The sequence below is a fragment of the Dysidea avara genome, chromosome 6 (assembly GCF_963678975.1).
Source record: "Dysidea avara chromosome 6, odDysAvar1.4, whole genome shotgun sequence".
Classification (NCBI taxonomy): domain Eukaryota; kingdom Metazoa; phylum Porifera; class Demospongiae; order Dictyoceratida; family Dysideidae; genus Dysidea; species Dysidea avara.
In genome coordinates, this window is record NC_089277.1 from 31,990,885 (window position 1) to 32,018,051 (window position 27,167).

At 38.4% G+C, this 27,167-nt stretch overlaps 1 protein-coding gene and 3 long non-coding RNA genes across 17 annotated transcripts in view; 1 reads left to right on the forward strand and 3 right to left on the reverse strand.

Annotated features, from left to right (window-relative positions):
• LOC136257918 (uncharacterized) overlaps positions 1–289 on the reverse strand; it is a 60,622-nt gene extending 60,333 nt beyond the window's left edge. The window contains exon 1 of the mRNA XM_066051242.1: positions 51–289. Within this exon, the coding sequence (XP_065907314.1) occupies positions 51–65 (15 nt within the window). The 5' untranslated portion in view covers positions 66–289. The remainder of the gene's footprint in view (positions 1–50) is intronic.
• Positions 1–6,226, forward strand: LOC136257954 (uncharacterized). 3 transcript variants are annotated; one of them, XR_010702451.1, is made up of 4 exons: positions 1–230; positions 1,970–2,120; positions 2,782–3,131; positions 4,747–6,226. It is a non-coding gene; the product is annotated as an uncharacterized lncRNA (long non-coding RNA). The 3 variants fall into 3 exon arrangements; XR_010702452.1 differs by lacking the exon at positions 4,747–6,226 and having other exon boundaries at positions 6–230; positions 2,779–3,583; XR_010702450.1 differs by lacking the exon at positions 4,747–6,226 and having other exon boundaries at positions 10–230; positions 2,782–3,578.
• Positions 3,007–3,670, reverse strand: LOC136257965 (uncharacterized). The gene is made up of 2 exons (XR_010702467.1): positions 3,516–3,670; positions 3,007–3,144 (listed from the first exon to the last, which is right to left on the reverse strand). It is a non-coding gene; the product is annotated as an uncharacterized lncRNA (long non-coding RNA).
• On the reverse strand, positions 4,025–27,167 carry LOC136257934 (uncharacterized). Of its 12 annotated transcripts, none has more exons than XR_010702310.1 (14): positions 27,048–27,167; positions 26,794–26,857; positions 26,461–26,567; positions 25,298–25,355; positions 21,084–21,251; positions 18,986–19,138; positions 18,405–18,925; positions 15,332–15,517; positions 15,072–15,188; positions 14,484–14,552; positions 14,255–14,347; positions 12,678–12,735; positions 8,915–9,165; positions 4,025–4,309 (listed from the first exon to the last, which is right to left on the reverse strand). It is a non-coding gene; the product is annotated as an uncharacterized lncRNA (long non-coding RNA). The 12 variants fall into 12 exon arrangements; XR_010702311.1 differs by having other exon boundaries at positions 18,398–18,925; XR_010702320.1 differs by lacking the exon at positions 18,405–18,925 and having other exon boundaries at positions 15,072–15,178.

Consider the following 27,167-nt stretch of genomic DNA (forward strand, 5'->3'; position numbering starts at 1 on the left):
ACAAATACTGTACAAAAATTTACTATATTAGAGTTACTTAAAAATCTAACCTCTCTTTTCGCCATGTTGTATGAAGCATAAGCAGCGGAAGGAGAGTTGCTTTTAGCTACGCGCCACGTCCCGCGATGAATTTCACGTGATTTACCGAAAGGGTAGGCGATGCATCTCGAGATGGATGTGATGATGGAGGTTCCTGGGGAGGTTCTATGATATTACTTGTGCGGCGCCAGGTTAGTTACGCAAGATAGCTACATGTTCACTTGATTTAAATTACAGTTGTACCGGTAAATTTATGTATATTCGTGTATATTTTTTGCATAGCTGGCTGTTTTCAACTCTTTGTACTTATTAAATCAATGGCGGATCTAGAAATTTCAAAGGGGTTCAGGCTTAGGCGACGAGGGTAGATCTCAGCCTGCCAGCCTAGGAGACAGAAAAACCTTTAAACTTGGTCTTTACATCCACACTATCTGCACATTATTATAGGCAGACACAACAAATTGCAACAGCCCCCATGCCCATACAATAGGCAAGTAGGCCACCTTTACCATGCAATTATACACATGCCCATCTTCATATGGCAAGTGGTAGTCACTTCCATACCGCCAGTTGATACACTTGCAACCGGAATCACTGAGAATTTTGATTGCCGAAATTATTTTTGTCTTGATCACTTGATTTCACCTATAAAAGAGCCTTGATTCTTGATAGTCTACTGCAAAATACTAGTAAATTCTCGTGTATGGTAAAAGTTAGCTTTCAGAGGTGCTTTATCATCCCTTTTGCGGACATCTTGATTGGTTGATTTGCTTTTTTAGCCATTTCTTGGTTGGTTATTCACACTTCGTAAAAATATGATCAAGATGCTCTAATAGAGCAGTCACTTACTCTAATACATCAGTCAGGAAACACTAATGTAGCTACTGTAATAAAAGTCATTTCTCGAGTATAACCTTGAGTTGAAAGCATAATATTGAGCATAATAAACTTGATTCTTAGCACTGTTCAAAAACATAAATTATTTTGAGAATAATAGGCCTGGGCCTAGAGGCAACAATGGCTAGAGTTTACAGTTCACAGGTAGACATGGTTATCGCTTAGACAACTTAGTGGTTGTGATGTATATTGGTTGGTTAGCAGTTAGATGGCTTATAATATTAAATATTTTGGTATACACTTCAATTCCAAGCAAGCAACACCAATCCATCACAGCCATCCACATCATTATTATTGTGGGGCTCACCCCAATTAGCTATTACCACTGTACAAGAAGTTGTGTGTTATGGACATTTGTGCATAACTTTTCAATATTGAAATGCCACAAATGTTCAAAGTGCATACCATTACCATCACTTTGTTTACAATCTAGTATTGGTATTGGAATCTAGTATTGGTATTGGGCCAATACTACTGTTTTCATAAGAATTGGAATTGGGAATTATATTATACTACTACAAAGATTATCAAGTGTGAGTATAAAACAAATTCCTTTTATTTTACTGGTGCAGCAATAGACACTTGTAAGCATCATGCATAATGCTAATAATAGTAGGCAAAATTACTCTTCTGTGCAAATTTCCACAAAATGAGAAAAGGATTAATATACTCCAAAACCACTTCTTCTCGTATATAGACAAATCTTTGACAACTGTTTTGCACTTCAGTGTATACAAGGTTTAAGAGTTTACCACTCACAAGTGGAAGCAAATAATGAGCACTATACTGTTTATATGCATTGCATTAATCACTTCTATACTTAGGATGGTGCATTCTAAGGCTATCTGTTGTGTTAAAAGTTTGCCAGACACAGCTGGCCAGCAGTTGATATGTATGTATGTGGTAGGATTTAAAATGTGATATCAAACATGATGACCTCATTGGCCCTGCAATTTTGCATTATTTTTAGTTCAATTTGGCTGTTGTATGTAATTAATTATATTTCACTTGCATGTGTTAATTATGTTTGTAGACCTGTTTGCCATAACAGACTTTGCACTGTTGGTACTATGGAGAAATGGGGACTAATCATGTACAGAAGACAGCTCTTCTGTATGATCCTCCTGTGCTGACAAGTAGCTTAGTAGGTTGGTATGGTAATAGCACTTGAGTTAGCTCATCAGGTAAACTACTATACTGTACTGTGTCATATCGTAAATCAAGAAAAAATTGTCATCAAAATTTCCATTGCTAGCTGTATCAACGAAAATTAAAACGACAAAATTATTAGTTAATATGAAAAATTTGCACATACAAATAATTGACAAATTAGCTACTATCCACTGTTTATGCCACTCATCCTTTTACATGTATTGCCAGAAACAACAGGATGCATGTACTACAATAAATGTGACTGGGCCTGCGATAATAGGGCATGTGGGCAGATGATTTTTGCCTACTTTTTCACAGTTTCATCACTCATAACGTTTTGTACCATTACGTTATGGCATTGCAATTTTCAGCTCTTAGTAAGCATTCAATTGGCATCATGATGCAAGTTACAGAATGGAAATATATTTTTCCAGTACTGAGATATGACCTATAGAGTGATGGACTGTAGTTTGTGCCCACATGCCCTGTTTTTGCAGGCCCGGTCACAAATATGAGTTGATAATAAATTACAGGACATTAACTTTATTCTGTCAAACTTTTTTTTGTCGCATATGAAAGTGACAAAAATATTTTGCAACAGAATTTTACTACGAAAAAATTTTCTATGCTGAAAATTTTCCTGATATATGGTATAGATCTATCTGTGTGCCATACTTGATTTTGCTGTAGCAGCTATCGATAAGTGGGGACTGATTGTCTACCAAGAGTATAACATACCATAACTACAGATGGTAGAGAGGAGAATGAGAAGATATCAGTTACATGAACACACAGTGACATGGAAACAAACTTTGTTTTTCTAAATGGGCTGATTTGTTCCATCAGCATAAGCTTCATGTATGTATAGCTGCTACATGTACTAGTAACAGTTAAGGACCCACAGAATAATTTCCATAATAATAAGTCACTGATTATTAATTGATACAACATGTTTGACTATTAGTAAACCACAAAATGAGCAGCGATAGTAAACCACATCCTTCACAAACCACCACAAAGAAACTTCTGTGATAACTGAAGTAGTAAGTGACATACCTGTGTAATTATACATGTGTAGATTTATGATAATACAAGCACCTCTAAATATAATTATAGTACAGTATAGCCTAATTATTTTGAGGGGCAAAATTTTTGAAGTTGTGCAATGTTGGTAATTTTCTCCCATGTATTAGAATATATGGAGGTTTAAATATTTCAAGGATAAAAACTGTTTGTAAACCCCAAAAAAAAATTTCCCCTTGAAATCTTTAGGCTATACGGTACACAGAAGTGTGGGGCAAGTCACGTTGGGTGGCTGTAAGTTACAAAGTGTTTTATAACTTTGTGTGCAAAGCACACTAGCACAATATTAGGGAGTCTGGGCCTCACAGGAAATTTTTGATATTTAAATATAATAATTACTTTACTTTGGCAACTGGGTATTGGAAAAGTAAGGGGGGCACTGCCCCTCTGACTTTAAAAGTGGGGGAACTGCTCCACCCCCATTTCTCTGCTCGTTCCCATAGCTACGACCTGCACAAGTAAAGCAGCTCCTTAAGATCTTCAAATGGAAGTAGTCAGAAATTCCTGTAATATATAGACAGATTTTCATCTACACAGTTGTGTTTTCTGAGGGAAAAATTTTTTCGCATCTTTTACACGTAGGCCCTAATTCACAATAAAGTATTTTCACCTTAAAAACTTAGTAGCTAAATTAAAATGGTATTGTTTAAGAATTACTCCCAAAGTTTTCCCTCGGAACTGTGGATGGTGGAAATTCATTATCCTCTTAATAAAATCATCACCATAAGGCATAAAGGGTTGCCAATTAAAACAACAGTAGATCCAAACTTGTAAAACGGTAACAAACAACAGTAGATCCAGATGGAAAGTTCTACTCTAACACATACAAGCTCTAATTTATGTATTAAGCAAGCCACGTAATTAATAATCATTACAAGATCACAATAATTACATTACACATTAATTATATACAGTCAGTCATTACATCCACTAAACCACATTATATCACACACAAAATGTCTACACACAATCACATACAGTACATAGTACGTGAGTCTCAGTGTGAGCTCAAGGGTGTGAACTCAACAGTGTCTGATGTTCTAGAAACTTGTGACTATCATCTATCATTAATGCTGTTGCTAAAACCTTGATGATAACATTGATCCTTGATAATGTTGAGGACTGGATCAAGACTGACCTGTAATATTAACAGTCAGTTAAACATGATGTACACATCTACACACTACTATGGTTGATGTACATATATATATGGTCCATATCATCAAGAGTTCACAATATAAAAAGAGAGGAGAGTGTCCTACTGCAGTATAGCCTGTATAAATGTGAACCTCAAAGTAATACAGTAAAACTTTGATTACTTTAGGATATCATGTTAACACATAAAGTGTTAAGGAGCATTGACAATGTTATCAGTGGACTGCTTATTGAAGCCATAACTACAACAGTCAGCGAAACTTAACGCCCTGACCAACTACCATATGGGTATTTAATTTCGAGGGGTTTAAATTTTCGTGGATTTCGTGGTTACCTCTGATCCATGAAAATTAACATCCACGAAAATAATTAACTTTATTTGTGAATGGGTAAGCAATTTATTTCTTTTTTTAATATCAGGTCGAAGCCACGTGTTAGATATTGATGGCCTTACGAAAGTTTCTTCGCCCAGTGGACCATTCCGGACCTCATGAATCACCAAAAGTTGTCAATGTTGAATATGACGAGCTTCGTGATATGTGCGGCAAAGGAAAGAGCAGAGGAACGTACCAGAGGCTATCTGATGAAGAAAGAGCGACAGTTGGAAAGTTTTCCAGTGAACATGGTGTGGCCAGTACTGTAAGGAGATTTGAAGCGTACAAACTTGCAGAAAGTAGCATTAGAGACTGGCGGAATTTGTACCGACGGGAATTAGCCTTAAAATCTGGGGAAGTCAAGGTTGGACAGGAGATTTGTATTGATGCGCTACCATCTAAGAAGCGGGGAAGGCCTCCGTTATTGGGCGAGAAGCTTGATTGCCACCTAAGAGAAAAATTCTTGGCATGAGGTCTAGAGGCACACCAATAGGAACAAGTGTAGTCATCGGTATTGGCACTGGAATATTGATGAAGCATAAGAAAACAACAGCTACTTCTGTAAAGCTTACCAAGGAATGGGCTAAAAGTGTACTACGTCGGATGGGGTTTAGTAAGAGAAAGGCTAATAGCAAGTGTAAAGTCAGTCCTATTAACTTTAAGAAATCAAGCAGCAGTATCTAACTGATATTCATGCTGCAGTTATAATGGAGGATATACCACTAAACCTGGTCATCAACTGGGATCATACTGCCACCAAAATTGTCCCTTCGAGTCAGTGGACCATGGAAAGAAAGGGCACAAAGAGAGTAGAAATAGCGGCTGTGGATGATAAACGGCAGATAACAGCCATCTTTGCTTGTACACTGTCGGGGAAAATTTCTGCCCATGCAGTTAATATACCAAGGTACCACCCCTAAATGTTTGCCGAAACATGTCAATTTTCCATCCGACTGGCATCTTACCTACACAGCCAACCACTGGGCGAATGAGGAAACTTCTATTGCCTACATAGAAAATATTATCATTCCCTATGTTCGCAAAAAAAGACCTTTGCTTGGCCTTAGCAATGATCAATGTGCACTTGTTTTGTTTGATGTATTTAAAGCACAGTGTACAAATAAAGTGCTGAAGAAACTGGAGGATAACAATATCCTTTATGTGACTGTGCCAAACAACTGCACCGACAGACTGCAGCCACTTGACCTCTCAGTCAACAAGCCAGCTAAAGATTTTTTGCAAAGCAAATTCCAGCAATGGTATGGAACTGAGATCTGCCAGCAATTAGACAAAGGAATGACAGAACAAGTAGATATGTGGATGAGTGTAATGAAACCACTGACTGCCCAGTGGGTGATAGACTTACGTTCATATTTGTCAGCTCGTCCTGCCATAATTGTAAGCGGCTTCCGTTCTGCTGGCATCAAGGACTGTATTGGACAATGATAACTAAGTTAATATTACATGATATATTCAAATTAATTACATTTCATTGTATTTCATTTTACAGCATAAATTGATTAAAATTGTGTTACACTTTAACTTTTATGATTATGGAAACACACTAATGTATTGTTTTTCAATACATTCAATGAGGTGTTGATGCATGCGATCTTGTTGAAACTTGAAATTGGTTCTTCCAAAAGCCAAGTGTGTGGCAAAAGCAATGGAGAAGAGACCACAGTCCTTGTATCCTTGTTGCTTTTACACAACCGGCACCATAAAATTGACTTTGGAAGCAAAAGTCCTTTCAATCCTTCGCTTAGTGGAATCATCAACTCTTTCGTAGAGTGAATCATACACTTTCACCTCACCACGTCGGCATCCTATACTACCTACTGTGATCCAATGGGAAGATCGACAATGAACTATTTGCAAATAGTTATCTGTCCAAGCTCCCAAGTAGTATTGTACCAGAGTAGATCTTAGACCTTGTAATGATGGAAATTGGGCAATTAACATCTTCTGGGCAGCATGAATGACTTTGTCATCAAGCTCATCACCCATTAACAGCATTAGCCTTTCAGAATTCTTCAATTAAGAACCATGAACTTGTATCCATATACCAATGCCTTCACCCCCCTCATCAACATTCTCATCATCGACAACCTTTCTCTTCTTGTTGTCTGATACCACTGAACTGTTGTCATTGATGGCTATAACATCCTGGCTAGTCCCTGTATCATTCGATGTATGGCTAGTACCTGCACTGCTTGACGAATGGCTAATCCCTGTATCGGTTGCTGAATGACTGGTCCGTGTATCGGTTGCTGAATGACTGGTCCGTGTATCGGTTGAGGTAAGGCTACTCCCTGCATTGCTTGAAGTGCTGCTGGAGGTTAGGGCTATGACTGCAGGTGAAGCGCTGGACATGGTAGTGGGATTGAGCAATTTCTCAATCTTCATCACGTACTTTTTCTCCCCTGTAAAAGTCAGCTTGCATGGCACTTCAAGCCCTCCTTGTGGGAGATCACTTGAATATTGGCGACTACCAGTAACAGTGCACTGAACAGAGCCACGATTCCGCAAGAACAACGAACAAGCAGCAGAGATCTTTGGCACGTGGCCTATAATATCACCAGCTCTCACAACTGACACGGCAAAAGGATCAAACGCGTTCCCTTCTTCTTGTAAACACAGAAACGTCTGCCCACAACTAGCTTCCCAGATTTCTTGATAGATATGGTAGCCACGAACAACCAACTCACAACTGTAAAACGTGGTCTCAGCCATTATTCCAACAGAAACACGTGCAATGTCACGTTAGATCCACGAAAATTTAAACCCACGAAATAAAAAAAAAGATTACGTGGCGGCCATCCACGAAAATTTGAACCCTCGAAATTGATATGAAAATAGTCATCCACGAAAATTTAAACCCTCGAAATAAAATACCCGTACGGTAGCACATTGAAAGTGACTATAGGTATTGCATCATAACTTTGAGATTCACATTTGTACAAGCTATAGACCATATTCCAAATGATGTCACACGAATTTTCTATTTGGGGATTCTTATATTTTCGAGTATTATCACCAATGGCGATCAAGATTTCAAAGATTGGTATAGAGGCTAACAAGCTAGATATCGAGGCGAAACTACCAGGTTTGGTTATTACAGGAAAGAAACAATAGTTTTTCTTCTAGACTTTGAAAACCAGGTGAAAATTTCTAACCAGGAGTTAGAGAATAGATTTTACACCCTTATAACTGTACCTGTTAGTTTTAGGTCTTCCAGGATTGAATAGAGATCCGAATTTTATTAAGCCCCATTGGAACTCTCACTCGAAAATGTTAGAATACCCAAATAGCCGCAGCCATTTTATTTTGTGACGTCATTTAGAACACGGTCTATACTGTAGTAGGACACTCTCCTCTCATTTTATATTACGAACACTTGATATCATAATACCAAGGGTTTATAAACTCTTACTAATAATGGAACCTATAGGACACATGGTCCCATTTACGTAGCCATAGTTTCTAATAATTAACTGTTTGTATGGCTTCACCATGAAATTCACAGGGCCTAAAACAACCAAGTTGTCACCATGAAGCACCTTGTACTAACAGAAATCTATTAAGCATTTTGTTCTCTACTATTTACAACAAATAGGGACTCTCTTGTAGTGCAAGTTACAAATTTAGTCCTTCAGAGTGAGCTCTTCCTTCGTGCTTGGCCCTGTGGGACTGAATTTGCTGTTAGACACTATTCACCTGATTATCTACCATAGTGTGGAGCTACCTTTTCTATCAGGTATTTAGTTTATGCATTAATTCTACCCATGTCACACAAAAGTTTGAAACAGTTTTTTTTCTCTTTTTAATTCACCACTGCCAGGTGGAAGCAAGTATTAAAAACTGGCTTCCGCACAATTGTACTACTGCTTGTCCATCCGAAATTCGACAGTCGTATCTTGAAAAAATGAACGACTAGTCATTTTGTATCAAGACTTGTAATAATAGAGCTTGGTAATCTCATTAAATACTGAGATGATCTGTATTTATGCAACATAATTATATTCATTTGCAAATGACAGGAACTGGTGGTCAACCACAGTAATGATTATATTTAAGCTAGGCCACATATCAAGACAATATAGTACCCAGTTATTTTGGATTACGCTTATAGCAGCTGGCCAGACATAAAGAGATTCATAATATTTGTATACAATGTATATACAAATAGGAACCCTTATATGGTTATATTTTACCTTCTTATGTTGATGGTGATCTCCCTGTGACTTTTTAAATAGTTCTCTTTCATGTTGCTGTTTATCTAATAGTTTGTATTGTTCAACAAGTTGTGTCTGTTCCCTCTTAACTTCTTAACATTGCCTCTCCAGTTCAGGTGGTTGTTGCTCCCAGAGTCTTTCATCTGATCTTAATTACTATGTACTGCAAAGTTGAAGTTGTCCCTGGAATAGATCATTATTTGATTCCAACTTCTTCTTAGGTTTTGTAACTGGAAAAGTACACTCAAATAATTTTATATTTCCCCACATTCATCACAGATGTACTGCACATGGGCATAGGAAGTGGGGGTTGGGGGGAGCATGTCCCCCAATAATTTGATTAGCTATTTAAAGGCTTCAGATCAACAATTGTGACAAGCGCCTCTAAAATAATTTTTTTAGTGGTTGTGACTTACACAAGTAAGAATACACTGCTGGAATGTTTCAAACATGTTTTTACTGCTAAAAATACACTGAAATTCAATCTCAGAGGGCTGGAGCTGGTTTTCAAAATGTTTTCTGGGGGGCATGCTCCAGATTCCAAGTTTAGCATGCCCAGCTTGTATTTTGTCTTTACCACTGTCTGGCCCCCCAACCATGAGGTGCTTGCTACGCCTATGCTGCACTGTATCATACATAATGTACAAGTGTGTGTAGTGCGTGTGCGTGTGCTTCCATGTGTACGCATTGTCACTGTTGTGATAGTGTGTGTGCTAACATGCACGTGCAGATGTATCTTGTATAATTTAGTGTAAATGTGTGTTTCCAGGAGCTTACAAGTGCCTTCGAGTGTTGTATTTGCACCTTCGGTACTTATAAGCTCCTGGTGTTATATTGCTAATAAAGACGCAATGATAGGTAGAAACAAGACCATTACCTGGCCACTTAATGCCAACACTACACTAGGACAGGTACAAACTGACAAACAGCCGTGTGAAACTAGAGCATTAGTGAACAACAACTACTAGGAATCATACCAGCAAGGTGGTAATGGTGTAGGCAGAATATATTATGAAGGCATGAAACACTGGTGTGTGAGTGAATGTGAAAACATAGGAATCATATAATATAATATAATGAAGTGACAAACACACAAAGACACACAAATGCATGCATGTAAGCACATGCCACACACACACACAAGACACACACAACAAACACACACAACACACACACACAAGACACACACACACACACAAAACACACAACACACACACACAAGACACACACACAATATACACACACACACAACACACACAACACACACACATAACACACAACGCACACTAAAACCAGCCACGTGATATCACTAACTTTACCAGTGCTGCGAAATATACCGAGTTTTTAGTTGAACCGTGGTATCTGTTTTGGTACCATCTAATTTCTAAACACTGCAATACCGTGGAATAAACAAAACATTCTTTAAAGCTTCACTATTTGTATAAAAAGTGCTCATATAACAATAATATTATACTACAATCAGCTTGCAAACACAAGCCTGTCTTGAGTATATAAAAAATGTTTAGAAACTGTACTGTACTACTGTATCTGGATCTAGCAGTAGAGCAGGGGTTAATATAGGGGAGGGGGGATATAGGCACCTCTGGGTTAGCTATTGCCCCCTTAGATGTATACCTAAAGCCTTGAGAAATGGAAAGGTTTAATTGATCCTAAAGTTGTTGTATAATCCAATGGTCAATATTCAATGGCATCACAGTAAAATTTCACCAAAATTGTTACACCTAAGCCAGACCCCCCTAGAATCTGAAGCGACTTACTTCGCCACCTCTAGGTTAATATTCTGGTTTGAGCCCTGGTAGAGGTATAATGGCATATACCGGTTATACCACAATATTTTGTAACAATATTGTACTGTTTGTGAAATATCAAAACCATTCAGTACTAAACTATACCCCAACACAAAATAGGTAATATCTGACCTGATTAGTTAAGTATGCACAAATCCAGTTAACTTCGCTATTTTAGAGACCTGAGGAATGGCACGATAATCACCGAGAGCAAAGCCCGAGGTGATAATGTACTATTCTGAAGGTCTCTAAAGTATACCAAATTAGTGCTAAAATAACACTTCCTAGATGAACACAATCATCTTTATGATCAAGCAATGTTTTCTTTACACTCTAGTAGAGGTGTACCGATATGGGTTTTTGGCATGTACCGATATCCGATATTGGTGCCACCAAAAGAGGCCGATAACCGATAGTCGATCCGATATTTGCATTATAGTTAAAAGTGTACATTTACCTACCCTACAACAACATGTGCATGTATTCATTGCTATACTCTGCCTGTGGTGGTACACAGCTAAGTGTGACAGCTTGGGTTTCTATTGTGCAATCCAGACAATTAGGCACCCACAAACATTTTTATGTATACTCCCATGAAGCCTTATACAGATATTTCTGCATTCTAATGGTTTGTGAGAAAGCTGGTACTGTGACAGCAAGTTTCCTTGGTTATCCTGTGACCCTTCTTTTTATTACAAGGTAGCTACTCTATAACTGCTTCATTTATAAAGACTGTGTCTGTGATAAGCTTTCCAGCAACAGACAGTAGAATCGCATGTATTTATATGGCTTCTCGTAGCGTAGCGCTTGTTTCAGAGTGAACAATAAGCCACTGGCACTAAAGAGCCACATGAATAATGTAGAAAACCAATGCACAATCCGTTTATGTACAAACTATTGCTACTGCATAAATATCAGTAGCGATATCGGTCCTCCTGCTGTTCTGTACCGATACCGATATTGGTAAAAATTGCTATATTGGTGGCCGATATTATAGCCGATCCGATTATCGGTACACCTCTACACTCTAGTAATAATATCTGATGGCTGTTGTGACTGAAATCCAGCACAGCACATGATGCGATATTGTCACGGGTGTATCTAACCAGTTTAGACATCTACCTACGGGTATCTATTGGATTTTAAATACCTCATTAATGACTAAACTTCAAAGCATACTATGTGTGCCATAGTCTAATTGTTGATGTACTTGACTGGAATAACACTACTAAATATGGCAATAATGAAGCAATAAAATTATCAACAACCATCGTCATTCTTTATAAGGTACTGTCCAAAATGAATCTATCAAACAGTAAAATAGCAGGGTTTGTATTTTCTGCCAACCAAAGACACACACACATGCTTGCATGCACGCGTGTGCACTCTCTCACACACACATACGCTCACAAGCATGTAAACGTGCACGCACTCACACACAACACACACTTACTCACATACGTACACACTACACCTACTACACATGCATGCAATTAACGCATGCACACACACACACACTAGGGTTGAGACAAATAGTTTGAAGCTTCGAAGCTTCATTCGGTCTCATAACATTCGGATGCTATTTTATCCCACCAAAGCTTCGATACCATGGATACTAACATGTTAAACCAGTTGCACAAGTATTTATCACTCCTTGTGGAAGCTACCATTTACATATTTTATGATGTAATTGTAGCTTAAACAATGGTTATACTGGAGCGATAACAAAATGTAGGAATTTGTGCTACAGTGTACACCCTAAGAACCATCAATTGTGGTCATTAATAGTTGACATGACATTTGCAACAAAGCTTCGAAGCTTCGGTAACATTTTGAAAAGAAGCTTCGGAGGATGTATTTGTACATTCGTTCCAAACCTCACAACAAGCGTACAGTGTACACATTTTATGCAACACAAACACACAAATACTCACCAATAAGTAATATCCTCATTTCTTCTCTACTCTTGTACTTATGGTACATGGTGCCATCCTAGAGTAAGACATGCTGTCATGACAACAGTGACATCATAGGCTAGTGACACCACTATGGACATAAAAAGTATCGTAGTGAATCACCTAGTCAGTTGTGGTTCTGATGGTCAGTATTATTTTATTTTACAGTTACAAGGGTAAAACTGGAACACTGATAATACTGAACTATGTAGATGAGATGATCAGCAAAAATGGTATTTCAGAGAAGGTTATTCTGCCAATCCCAATGTACCATTTGATACTGGTAGGAAATATATTCTATCACTAATAGGGGTACAATCCCAAGTGTCCATTGTATCATTCATTACAGGTGGATAATCCTGGGATAATCCTAGCAGGGATAGACGCAACCTGCCATTACAGTATTTGAAAGAAAGAAAAAAAAAGGAATTCAAACTATCTAGGTTACTAGGCAACTGGTATTCAAGTAGTATAATATCAACTTCTGTGAGGAAGTATTGTACAGTGGAACCTCCCTTATGCTTGTAGTCTATCAAGTTTGGGTTAGATGAAAGTAGTCTGGCATAGCCGACCCGTGCGCATATCGCGAGGGTCTGGTGACAGCCGCATTTAGTACCTGTGCCAGCCTTACGAAAAAACTGGTGTGTCCAATCAGATTGCTTAGTGACCAATTAACAATATTCTATGATGTTATTCCCGATTGATGGCGAGCTTCTTATGTCTTTTCCACAACCAGCAAAAATGTAAGGGTTTGCTAAGAAAATAGACGTCACATCAAGTGCAAGTACAGTAACTGTCGCGCTCTGTTATTGGAAATTGTCCACATGTTTCGCACGTATTTTCAAATTTAATTGCATTCCATCTGCACAGGTACTGAATGCGGCTGTCACCAGACCCTCGTGCTATGCGCACGGGTCGGCTACGCCAGACTAAGATGAAAGCACAAGGAGGAAGCCTAAAGGTTGCTGTTTAGTGTTTACCTGCTAAGTGGCTTGTTATTCTACTAATGATAACTACCATTTGGTTGCTAGGTGATAATACATTATAACCCAGGGGAATGACCACGAATGGTCTATAGTGACTTCTTCTCTACCCACTAAACTGTAAAGTGCAAACTGATAGCAGTAACAACATTGTTGCCATTAAAACAGTTACTTCAGCATATTAGCCTGCATTTCTTAGTTACAGACATTTCTGAGATACGGACAGTAGTATGTACCAGACTGCCCGGATAAGAGAAGTTCCACTGTATGCATAATTGACCACTTGCTACTTACATAGCTAGGAATGTCAGGTTTGTGAAACACAACATGACATACAATTCAGTGACTTCACATTATGTTGGTGACATATTGTCCATCTTCAGTTAAAATAAAGTTAAACATCCTAATTTGGTTCCTCCAATATAAATAGCTACAGTACACTTATCAGATCAGTTATCGTTGATATTGAAAACACTGAGGGTGTTGGGGTTGAACTTTTCTTGACATGTGACCAATCCACATGCAAACACTACAACATGTGCGTACACAGGAGATACTCTAATTAATACTCACCATTAAGATATTCTGATAAAACACAATTCTTTACTCTCCATCCTGTAAGTGTTTGAGGTATAATATTCCAGGCAGGTGTTATACTGAAATTACCTACAAGGAGAATTGTAACATTAGAAGCAGTAAAATACCAGACTGGAATTCGCACTGTCAAAAAATCTAACACTGCAATAAATTATGTCATAGACTGCCAAACTAAACTTCTACACACAAACACAGAACAGCTTACCAAGGTACACATCTCCATCAAATGTTACCCTATATCATCAGGTCCCTGACTTGACCTCATCTAAGTACCCTGTGTGTTAGATAACAGTGTGGATAATAACATGTCACCACTCATGAGTTATGGAATAACATTATTATATAAATAAGGATTGGATGTCCACCAGTATATCAGCAGGTGTAGATGACCTTCCTTATTTCAATACTTTTTAGCCTCTATCGATGTATGCCTATTGCATATCTCCTTCAGTGTGTTAAGTTTGATAATAGTTATCATTCAATAATCAGTGGTGTACACTAAAAGGCTGAACTTTGACAACCCATTACTTGAACAGTACAAAAAGACTGTACAGCTGAGACATATAGTAGCATAATATCAATTATTTGTGGCATTTACAGGAGGTATGCATAATTGAGCACTTCCTTCTTATAGCTAGGAATGTCATTTAGGAAGATCTGTGAGACACATACAGTATGACATGTAATTCACATATTAGAATATTTGATATTGATAATGAGGTGTTGAACTTTTCCTGACATTGACCAAACCTCAACATTTATGTGCAAAGGAAATAATCTAATTAACACTCACCAGTAAGATCTTTCTATTGTTCTGATGTTCTCTTCATAAACAATTAAGAAACCAGTGAAGTTCTACCTGGAACCAGTGACGTTCTGTCTGATCTGGCAGGTGTTATACTGAAAACAGCTACAAGGAGAATTGTAACATATGTAAGAAAGTGGTAAAATGTAGGACTGGAGATTACCGACACAGTCAAAAATTTATTGCACTTTATGTCATAAAAGTAAAACTACACCTCTTAATATACACACTAACACAGAACAGCTTACCAAGTTACAACTCCATCAAATGTTATGTAGTTCCCCACATCATCAAATTCTTCACTTAAACTTGATGGTCTGCAGACATCAACTTTATAATACCACAAAATCCTTGGAAAAGACCATAGAGATGTTGGCTTGGCTGGAGTATCATAGAATATCTCTGTAGATTCCTCCAGGTCCTTGTTATTGCCACTAGTGTAGTGGTATAAAATAAAAAAGTTACTCAGTTTAAAGTGATAATTGTAATGATGTGTGTTTATATTGGTAGACAAAAAAGAAGATGGAACTGCTATGGCTGGCAAAAAGACACATCTCAGACTGAAGCTACATCAAACTCAAGCCTGCAGCCTTATAGGAGTAGGACATAACGTCACGATGATTGTGTGACGTACCCATACTGTACATTTTCCCAGAGCTTAACTCTAGTAAGCCATGAAGTTTAGCACTGTGTTTATTTTGGAAATTGTACTTCACTAGTGTAGAAATAACTTTATATACTAAGCCCCGAATAAGTCCTAATGATATTACGGTGAATTTTGCAATAGTGCATTATTTAGAATAAATTCTGATCATAATTTCAGGTACATGTGTTTCTTCACTGTATTCTTAGTCACTAGTAGTAAATGCAATCGACTTTGGCATCTACAGTAGCTAGTACATTAGTTTTTCATCATGATTAGAATTCAATTCAATTATGCAAAACTATACGCGTTACGACATCATGTCCTACCCCCTCCCCTCCTTGAAAGCAAGCTGCCAGCAGGCCCAGGGCAAAGAGTTAAAGTGGGGCCCCAGGGACAAGGAGGGTTCTACTCTGAATTACAACTTCAGCCTAGCTGTAAGTCGAAGACAAAAAAAAGGTCATTACATGCTGACAATGACAATCACTACCCCTCACCAACCATATCTCCTTATTCATAAGCTTGCTACACTGCTCCTCTGAAATTGTGACTGCTCCATTAGAGTATATCAGTATTTAAAACAGTTATTCGGGGGCCCTTGATGGGGGCCCAGGGCAAAATGCCCCATTTTCCCTCCCCACTTATCCTGTGGGCAGCCCTGGCTGCCAGTTATGTAGGTAGTGAAAATTTCAATTAAAAATATACAACCAGCATTACATTTCAGTAAAGATACTGATAATTGCCACCATATAATTTCATGTTTACTTGTACATAGCTACCCCCACACCATACTATACCCACACACACCCACTACTTAATTCATTACTGGGTTGTGCCACCACAGAAGGTTGGCTATTAATAATGATTGACCACTAGCATACATACATACAAATCCTTTACAACAACTAACTACTACTTAATCAGATCTTGCATTACAGAAAAAAACTGCATGAGTAATGAAGTGGGGGCTAGCAAAATAAAAACAAGCTCAACAAAAAAAATTTTGAGCACCCAGCTCAAGGAAACTCAAGGAAAAACCTGCCAGCCCTTTTCTTTTTTTTTTGACCATACAGGGAAAAAAAACCAAAAAGCTCCACTCTTGTGCATGTATATCTTAAAGTCAAAAGTTCTCCGTCTGTCTGCTCCAGTTATCTGATGTGAGTTAAGAAATTCACAGGGGAGGGTGGGTGGGGTCAAACCTGTTTCAAGACACGTGGCCTAGAGTGAATTATAACACACCACAACAAACCTTTTATACTAGGCGTCACGTGCAGACATGACGCAACACTATCAGTATTAACGTGGGAGCTTATTTTCTGTCTAATTCATTGCATTCAAACACCAGAAAATACACGTGTGTTTGCTACTTGTGTGTTATGTTTTAGTAGATGTTGCGATTGTTGGAATAGGATACTATGTAGTGACTGTTCTATTAGAGTACCTCTATCTTTTTCATGCAAATATGTTTTACAAACAATGCCTGTACCTGTTATGTGCTAGAGTTACATTCAACACTATTGCCAGCCTGTTATGTAGTCTCACATGGCCAGACCCTACTCTCTATGCAGAATTTATTGATCAGATACTATAAGCAACTGATAAGCACAACACAGAGACTAGGGTCTGACCACACTGTTAAGCCCAGACTATGATGACTTTGATGATGATAAGTGGCTACTAATCAGAGTGGAGAGCTTAATTCATAACTGATAATATATCGTATAGCAGGATATTTTTGAAAGGTTAAATTTCCAAAAAATTCAAAAATACTTGCTATAGTACATCCTGGCTATGAAGTGACAATCAAAGAAAGTTTAGCTAGGTATATATAAATGATTTTTGCAAGTGTACGCATGCATAGTTTCTACTAATATCAGTTAGCTATAGGCCTAATGTATTACAGTTAGGCACTGGGCCACACACAAGTAGCTAGCCATATAGCTATAGCTACCACGTGCGTGCATATGAGCGGGCGCGAGTGACACCACGAGTGTTGAAGCCTATAAGAGCTCGAGAAACCAGAAATTACTAGGAAATACTATAATTATCAGCAAACATATATATGGGCTGAAAAACGCCATGTACTTAGCTATGGCTCAATCCTAAAGCTCGATCCGCAGGCCACTGAGGCGAAGTCCGCCAAACAACATGGTTCAACCTACAAAGGAAGACCCTAGGGTAGCTAGACGAGGTTCTATCAAAGCCAGTTTATCTAGCTATACTGAACAATTAAAGCAGTAAATTCTAGCTATGTATGTGATCAACACAACCACTGTTAGCTTCCTCCGTGAATTAATTATCTACAGTGTGGCAGGATAAAGAGGCATTGTTTTGAAAATATTTTTTTGAATTTCCAATCAAGCACTCTTTTTCGAAAATTTAACCTTTTGAAAATTTCCCGCTATACGGTAACAAATATCACTTCCACTTCAATAATGACCAGATAGTTAGTGGAACACTACAGCCCTATATTTTACAGAACCTTCCTTGTGCATTAAGTCTAAGTAATTTACATAGATAACTTCTTGTACTGACTTAGCAACTGCTTGAAACAAGCCCATTACATACACCTCCTCTAAATAGTATACCATATACAGGGTGTAACATGAACTAATAATTTTATGTATGGGACAATGTTTGTGTGGCCAGGTTTGACATATCTCTATCTCACCAGGTACCTTGTGAATTCATCTTGATGGCTTAATCCTTTACTATATTGCATTAAGTGAATGTTATCAAATCCCCAGGTCCACAGTTTTGTCTCGAAATGTACTGCTAGGTAGCCCAGACATGACACTAATACAGTAATTTTTGTTGTGCTATAACTAAGGACCTAGATGGTCATGATTTTAGTGCTGACAATTGACCAATCTTGACCGCCTTAGCCTGTAGTGTGAATTACGTTGTAAATACACCTGTACCATGTAAAAAATGGGAGTTTAGATCATTGTGTTGATATTTCTCTCATAAAATCCTTGAAGTAGTAATGACCAGTAACCCACACAAGGCTGTGCCGTGTCTCACAGGTGAAGTGTGAGCACTCAAAGTCCCATCTGGACCTTCACCAACCATGCGAGACATGGACAGTTGGCATTTGCTTTCTACCCATTGATGTTGTAGCTATGTGGGCTACTTCTCCAGTTGACTCCAGGCCACCAGGTTGCCATCTAGTCCCCATTTATGTAAACAGCTGAGTATACTGGAGCAATGTGAGCTTCTTGCTCAAGGAAACAACAAATGCCAACACACACACACACACCTCAACTATTAGTAGAGCCTCTCTGTCCATAACAACATCTCGGTGTGACTCTAACCTGCTGCACTGGCTGTATAGTGATGACATCATAGTAATAGATACATTGTATCTTCTTTGGCTATATTGTACACATCTTTTAGCATCATTGTGAAGAATCTGTATAATGACATGTACAGCATTTACAACAATGAAATATTAATGTTAGTATAACAGGCACACAAGATAAAGATACATGTAAGCACATATGTACAGAAACACACAGATTGTAGCATAACAAGGTTGACATCATTTAGTGATTGAACAAAAATTGCAAGTGTTATGTGGTAAGAATAAATTACTGTCACCATTATAATTATCATTTATTTCGAGGTAAAAGCATGTATTGTAGCTAGGGTACTCATACATTGTAGAGGTACACCGATATGGAAGTTTTCCATTATACCGCTAACCGATATATTGGCTGCAAAACTTACAGATCCCGATACCGATATTGATATCTGAAGGTTTTCAGCATGGACATTACAATAAACGTTTTTTTTAAATGTGGCAAAAAGCTTAATAATTATATAATTATCCCGTTGGCCCCTGAGAAAATCCTAAAAAGCATTTCCAGGTTGCTATATTGTTAGTTTTAACCATGTATTGTCTATATCGCTCACCTTTGCTACAAGTTTCTTAGATAGAATCGATCTGGCGAACCTTTTCAAAGATGGTCACCCTCGTCCAGTGACCTGAGCTTTGCCAGCAGCCTTGGAACTTTCTGCCATGCAAAACCATCTATAAGTTCGCAGCAGATGGGACTACAAAAACTAGCTGCCATCTTGCTGGCCATGATGTGGCAAATCCGTTAAACCATATTTCAAGTCCGTGCACTAAAGTTTACAGAATATATGGGCATCAATGTTTCAAAGAATTGCGCACATCAATCCTCTCAATATCAACGGCTATTACTGCCTTCCCCTGGTGGGACCAAAATATTATGCCTTTGTCCTTTAATCAGCTAGAGAGCTGTGAAGCAAAGTTTCAGTGTGGCATCTAGTCATAAGGTGAGCATGCAACCAAAACTATGTACAATTAACCATATTTCCTTTGAAATGTGGTCTGTCCACTTAGATGTCAAGCTATTTCTTCCCAGCCACTAAACCCCACTACACACGAGGCTGGAATTAATATACTAGACCACAGTTCAGGGCTACTATGTAGCAGGTTTTTATTGTGGACAAATTTACATGCACCAATGAAACCATGCAACACCTAATCTGCAACATTCAATCTCATGAAGTCACAAATTTGTATCACACAGAGTTCTCCACACAGTGGTTGGAAGTGGTCAAGAGAGACCAGTACCTCTAAAATCTGACCAGTACCTTCATAAATCCGACTAGTACAACTCTTACAAATATCACTGAAGTACATGCAATATACTCTAATGTAACACAAAGCATATCAGTTAACTTTAGGCCACAACTCAGGAATTCCTGGGCAGAATCCTGGACATTAAATTTCCAGTGCAAATTTATTGTTCACTGAAATAAGTGTTCACGTACTAGATGGAAAGTAATGAAATTTAGTTAGAAATAAATGTGTTTCCCTGTATCCATGATGAATTTATGTAGGCACTTGAAGTTGGCTGGGAACAGGGCAGCTCTTTTCGCTGCTCAGTGAAACACCTGTTGTGTAGGGGAATGAAGCTAATATATAATAATAAACAAGCTGTTGTGTACATAAACAAGAAAGTTGGCAAATGTTCCAACACAACGACGGTCTTACAAGTGCTAAAAACCTTACTACAAACCAACTATGTCCTCACAATAAAATCCTGCTATATGCTACCTTAGATAGATGTGGCTTTCTTAGAATCTACCTTTGGCTTGTTTCTCTTAAGTAATAATGTTCTCACAAATTAAACAATGCATAGGATTTTCACATCATTGTCTATGGCACCACACAGATTTTTTGAAGCTCATTTTTTCTGCACAACATGTTTACACATTGTCAACCTTAATTGAAGGTCATACATAGACACATACTACACATGTCACATCCTGTACTACACATGTCACATCCTGTACTACATACACTATACAATATACACACTTACCATCAGTGGACACTTCAAAAGCAATGCTATATGACTAAGATGATTTGTTTATTTCTTGTTGGATCTGTAGTTCAGCTTGTTGACCAAGATGATGTAACTTGTCTGCAGCAGCTGTCCTCTCCAGCCCACACCATAGTATCTGGCCTTGTAATGTCTTCTTGATCATTGCTATTAATAAACATTAAGTTATATACTACCAAAATACTAACACATGTACAAATATTCACACAGTGGATCCCAGGTAATTGATATACACAAATAATCCAGTAATGTATGAGGAGAATATAATCATACAATGGTGTGTGACATATAACATCTTGTAGGGAGAATATGTCATGGAGGCATGAGCTATCAGTGTCTGAGTCACTGTGACAGTACCTCTCTTATTTGAACAATCTGGTATATACTACTATTGTTGAATGAGTGTAATGACGTGCTTGACTGCATGCAGTTGCAGGGAAAACCCGGAAGCCTACGATCATGCTCATGCCTCACGCCATTGTTACGGCAATTCAAACAATGATACAAAACCTCAGTACATATCCCAGAGATGTCCACAACTAAGAATTACACACAAATTTAAATGCATGTTGTTATTGCTATCAGTTAGTGCTAAACAATTTAGAGGAAGTCACTTCAGAGTATTCATGGTCACTCCCCTGGGTTGATTATCACCTAGCAACCAAGTCAAACTGGTAGTTACTAGTAGTATAAACAAATCACTTATTAATAACTGGTAAACAACAACCTTTAGGCTCCCTCCTTGTGTTTCATCTCACCCAAACTTCATTATTGTGAATAGACTCAAGCCACTTAACTAATTTGGGCTGAAAATAGAGGACCAGATATGAGAGGTTCCACTGTAAAGACATCATCATGCCTGCTGATGAAAACAATCGTTCTGATGGAACAGAAGTTGCTGGTGGACACAAGTAATGCTGTGCTAACTTTGACAGTATAGGAAGCCGTTTATTGTTTTGGCCCCACCATGTGTAAGGGTTTCCGGTCTTATAATTCAGATAAGAATTTCTCTACTTCTGTTGTGGTAGCAGGAGTGTCACCAGTGGAGTCAGTAATTATTTCTGAGATTACATCAAGTAAGACTACACTTTTTAAGTGGACACATTCTCTTTGGTTGGCTAGGACCAGGCTCATCACTTTCTCTTGTGGAATCACTAAATCTGCTCATTTCCTCAATCAGCATCTCCTTGGCTGTAGCCTTGATGATATTACCCGAAAAAAAAAATCTTTGAACCTGGGATCCTATAAAGTAGCCAAGGCCAATTCTTTTCTTTCTTCAATCCCTGCAAACCGAGACTTTAGAGATTTCAGTAATTCCCCCTTCATTGTACGGATGCCACTGTCATTTTCATTCTTCTCAAGTGCTTTGGCCAGTATCCTTATGTATGGAATGACAATGGATATTGGAGCCAATTCAGCTGATATAGAACGTGTAATTTCTTCTATGGGGCTCAAAATATTGACACATTTCTTCATCAATTCCAGCTGATAGGGTGTAAGCTGCTGGATAGTGCCACTTTCAGCACAGTAGGCTGCCAGCACCATTTTTTGCTCCAAGACAGATTGAAACATATATAAAGTGGAATACCATCTAGTAGTGATATCTAATTTGAGCTTATGTTGAGGTATACTTAAACTTTCCTATATTCTTTTTAGATTGTGGTTGGCAACTGAAGAGCGATGAAAGTGTTCCACTACGTTTCAGCATATTGCAAGTATATCATTTATGGTCCTTTGTACAAACAGCCCATCTTTTATTACAAGTTGCAGAGAATGTGCAAAGCACCCAAAATGTGAAAAAGAGGCATCATTCATGGCTTTAACCATATTGCTTGCATTGTCACTTATAACTATATGCACTTTATAACGAGGTATCTCCCAGTTTTGAAGCATCCACTCCATTTGTGCTGCAATGTGCTCACCAGTATGAGATTCTTCCACTGCCTGTGCATGCAGGACTGCAGAAACCTTAACAAATGTATCATCAACCCAGTGTGCAGTTAAACTTAGTAAAGAAATTATACTAACACTACTGCTCCATACATCTGTGGTGAAACTTATGTACTTGGCTGTACCAATCAGCTTACACACTTCTTTCATGCCAGTAGAAATCTTAGGTACAATTGTATCTGTAAAATACTTACGGCTTGGACATTTGTAGTGAGGTTCCAAAGTTTGTAGGACTCTTTTGAAACCAACATCTTCAACCATCAATAACGGCTGGCAATCTACTGCTAACATCTCACCAATTCTCTTGTGCACACGCTGAGATCTGGTGTCATTTATGTCCCAAGGCTTCGATAGTTCTTGTACTTCCTGTAGGGAGAGTTGGTGCTCGATTTTTCTTTTACTTGTTTCTTTCCGAGGTGGAGTTTCTTTGGCAGCTTTACGTTCACTATTTTGTGTATTTACGTCCAGGTGTTTAGTGAGATGGCTCACTAAGTTTGTAGTTGTATACGACTTTGTACTGCTCCCTCCCTTTGAAACCTTCACCTGGAAAGTATTACAAACTGCATATTTTGTGTCTTCATCCACCACAAAAAACTCCCAAATGACGGAGCGTTTCTTTGCCATTTTCTTTTGTTTGTTTCAAGAACAATCGAAATAATATGCATGCACAAATATCACGTGATTATATCATATCGGCCAACTTTAAAACTTCGATCCGATCCGATTCCGATATACAAAAAAATCTTACTGATATATGGTTAAACCGATACCCGACCAGATTATCGATACAACACTAAAACACACAGAGAGCACATGTGAAGGCTTTGGTTGCTGTATACACACCCACAGAAACACTGAGACACTTGTGCACTACTGAGGTGATAAGAGTCAGTACAGGTAACTCCTTCAGGGTAGAGACCATTATCCCACATATTCTACACTATATACAACCAGCCACATGACATGTGGACATCACTAACTACACTTCATCACATAGCAGGTCATATTTCAGTACCCAATGGAATATCTGTAACTTGTAATGCATAGCCAATTGGTAGGCTAATTGGGGCGAGCCTGAGCGAGCCCCACACTAGGGAGCCAGCGGTATAATGGACACGTTTACAATAAATTACCATATAAAGCGGATACCTTACACGTGCTTCCAGACCATTCTCCATATACGGTGTGCGTAGTCCATACAAGTGCGTGTAGTCGTCCATTCCACGGAGGACTTAACGCGTAGATTACTGCTTAGCCATATTTGGTATGTGTAATGGTTAGGTTATTGTTTAGCCATATTTGGTATGTGTAATGGTTCATTTCACGGAAGTTAACGGTGTAGACTACTGCTTAGCCATATTTGGTATGTGTAATGGTTCATATCACGAGTTATTGGTGTAGATTACTGTTATGCCATGTGAGTGAGCCACGTGTAACTATTGAATGGATACGGAGGAATTTTTTCGACATAGGAGGGAGCAGTACAGGCTCAGAAAGGATGCAGAAACTCCTGAAGAGGCAGAAAGGAGAAGGCATAGAAACCGTGAATTTATGCGGCGTCAAAGAGCTGCAATGACGTGAAAAATGGTAGTTAAGTAGAATACTCTCAGATCAAAGACTTGACCTTTATATCAACAACTATCATACCATCAATGAAAGCTTTGCAGATGTGTCATAGTGATTTTGCACAGGCTATATTGATTCTTAGACACTCTCCTCCATAAAATATTATGAACTCTGCAATTCCAGAATTCCTTACATTGTTTCTGCCATCAATGCTTCAAATATATACACTCAGGCTCGCCCCACGATGCTGTTAGCATTTGTCTAGTAAGAGCATAGCAACGTATACTGTAATGGTATGAGAACAAATGGTCTTAGCTCAGAGGAGACGGTCCTAATGAACAGGGTCTCTTATGAGACTAACATGTACACAAGTAATCTGATTGGCTAATTTCTGTACATGACTGGAATAACACTACCAAATATGGCAACAATGAAGCCATAATACCATCAATAACCACATCCTGTGTCATTCCTTATAAGGTAATGTCCTATACAAAACAGTAAAATTTAGGTTTGCATTTTCTGCCAAAAGTACATGCCACCAAAGACTAACTATCCTTCACACTACACATAGACATACACAAACATGTACGCATGCACAATGCAAATACACAACACACACAGCGTACACATGTATGCAATACAAACACAACACAAACAGACATTTAGATACTCACCAAATAGTGATATCCTTATTTCTTCTCTATTGTTGTACTTCTGGTACATCACACCATCCTAAAGAAAGACATGTTGTCATGACAACACTGACATCATAGAGTCCTAACTATTATGTATGAATGCTAACAAGTCTAACATCTGGGCCAAGCACCAACTCGTGATTGTGTGCACCAAATAACAGTGAACAGTAACAAGTGATGTGTACCACTTGTTTGTTAAGCAGTTCAACATATTTGATGATAAAGTTGAAGTTACTGACAGCACTGAAGCAGTGTAGCCAGTCAATAAATGTGATCAGTACAAGTTTCTACTGGAATTTGCCAAAGTGTCAATACAGTGAACTCTACCAAAGTACACATACAGCTACCTTGTAGAAAATACTCTATAGTATAAAGACTATGCACGAAAATACGCACGCACGCGCGCGCGCACACACACACACACACACGTTTCAACCAAACATTATATAATTGCATGTCTTATGGATCATTAATTTTATCTTGAATGTTCAAACTACTTCATTTCCAGCATGTTGCATAATTCAATTGAATTCCAACAATAACTAAGATTTATTCTCAACAATGCTCTATTGTTACAGTGCAGTTCACTGCAGTATTGTCAGCTAAATAGAGCTCAACATATCTGACAATACAACATGGTTTACTAGAACCAAAACACTGTGGAAAAATGTATAATATGTACACGTCACACAATTACCATAATGTCATGTCCTACTGTACTCCCCCTTGGTACACCAGTATTATACTAGATGCCTGAACAATCGTAACTCAACATTGAGGATATAGAATGCTGTACCATGCCTCATAGGTAAAGACACACACACACACACACACACACACACACTTACACGAGGCAAAGCAAATCCTTTGACTACTGTGTCTACCCAGTGAACCAGCAGTGGGACACAAGTGAGCACAGGAAAATTCCCCTGGGGCTCAACCATCAGGAGGCTATACCATGTCTCAGGTGAGGAGAGGTCCCACCTGAACCTTCACCCACTGAGTGAGATGTGAACAGATGGCATTTGTATCCCTGGAAACCCATGTTACAGCTACACATGTACACTAGTGCACATACACACACACACACACACACACACACACATACACACACACACACACACACACACACACACACACACCTTGAATATTAGTAGAAGCTTCTCCAGCTATAACATCTTGCAAGTACATCAGCTACTGGCCTAGCTAATGTCTGCTGCATTATTGGTCTGACTTCTCATGAAAATATCTATAAAATATTAAACATACATACTAAGCAGAGACATTTAATTCACAAGATACAGACACACGTAGGCACACATGTACAGTTACACACAGATTGTACATAACAACTTGTGAACATAAGAGCCAAATAAATTTGACTGCATTAAACAAATAAGCAACTACTTGATCCTCCAGCAACATTGCTAGAAACTATGGATAGAAAAACAACTTCTTATGTTACTGAGACTTACTATGTCAATGAGAGTAATCCACTAGCTTGACGAACGGCTTTGCACTCATGCAGCGTGGTAGGCACTATATGGAATATATCAAGAAAATGTCACAACACTGCTAACAATGAAATCTCGTGAGTTATCACTAGCTCGTGCGAGTTATAAACATTACCAGACCCTTAAAAATATCGCGAAGATTGATCAGCACCAATACGCAAAACAAACACCAGCAATATAGCGACATATAGCTACAAGCACACAAGTGATCTTACCTGATACGAAGCACATATTCCACAAGAAAATGCAACGCGACAGGCCACAGCTCGTCAATCCTTTGGATCCGAGTTTGAATCAATCAGAAGATTGATGCGCACGTGCCAGCACGTGACACC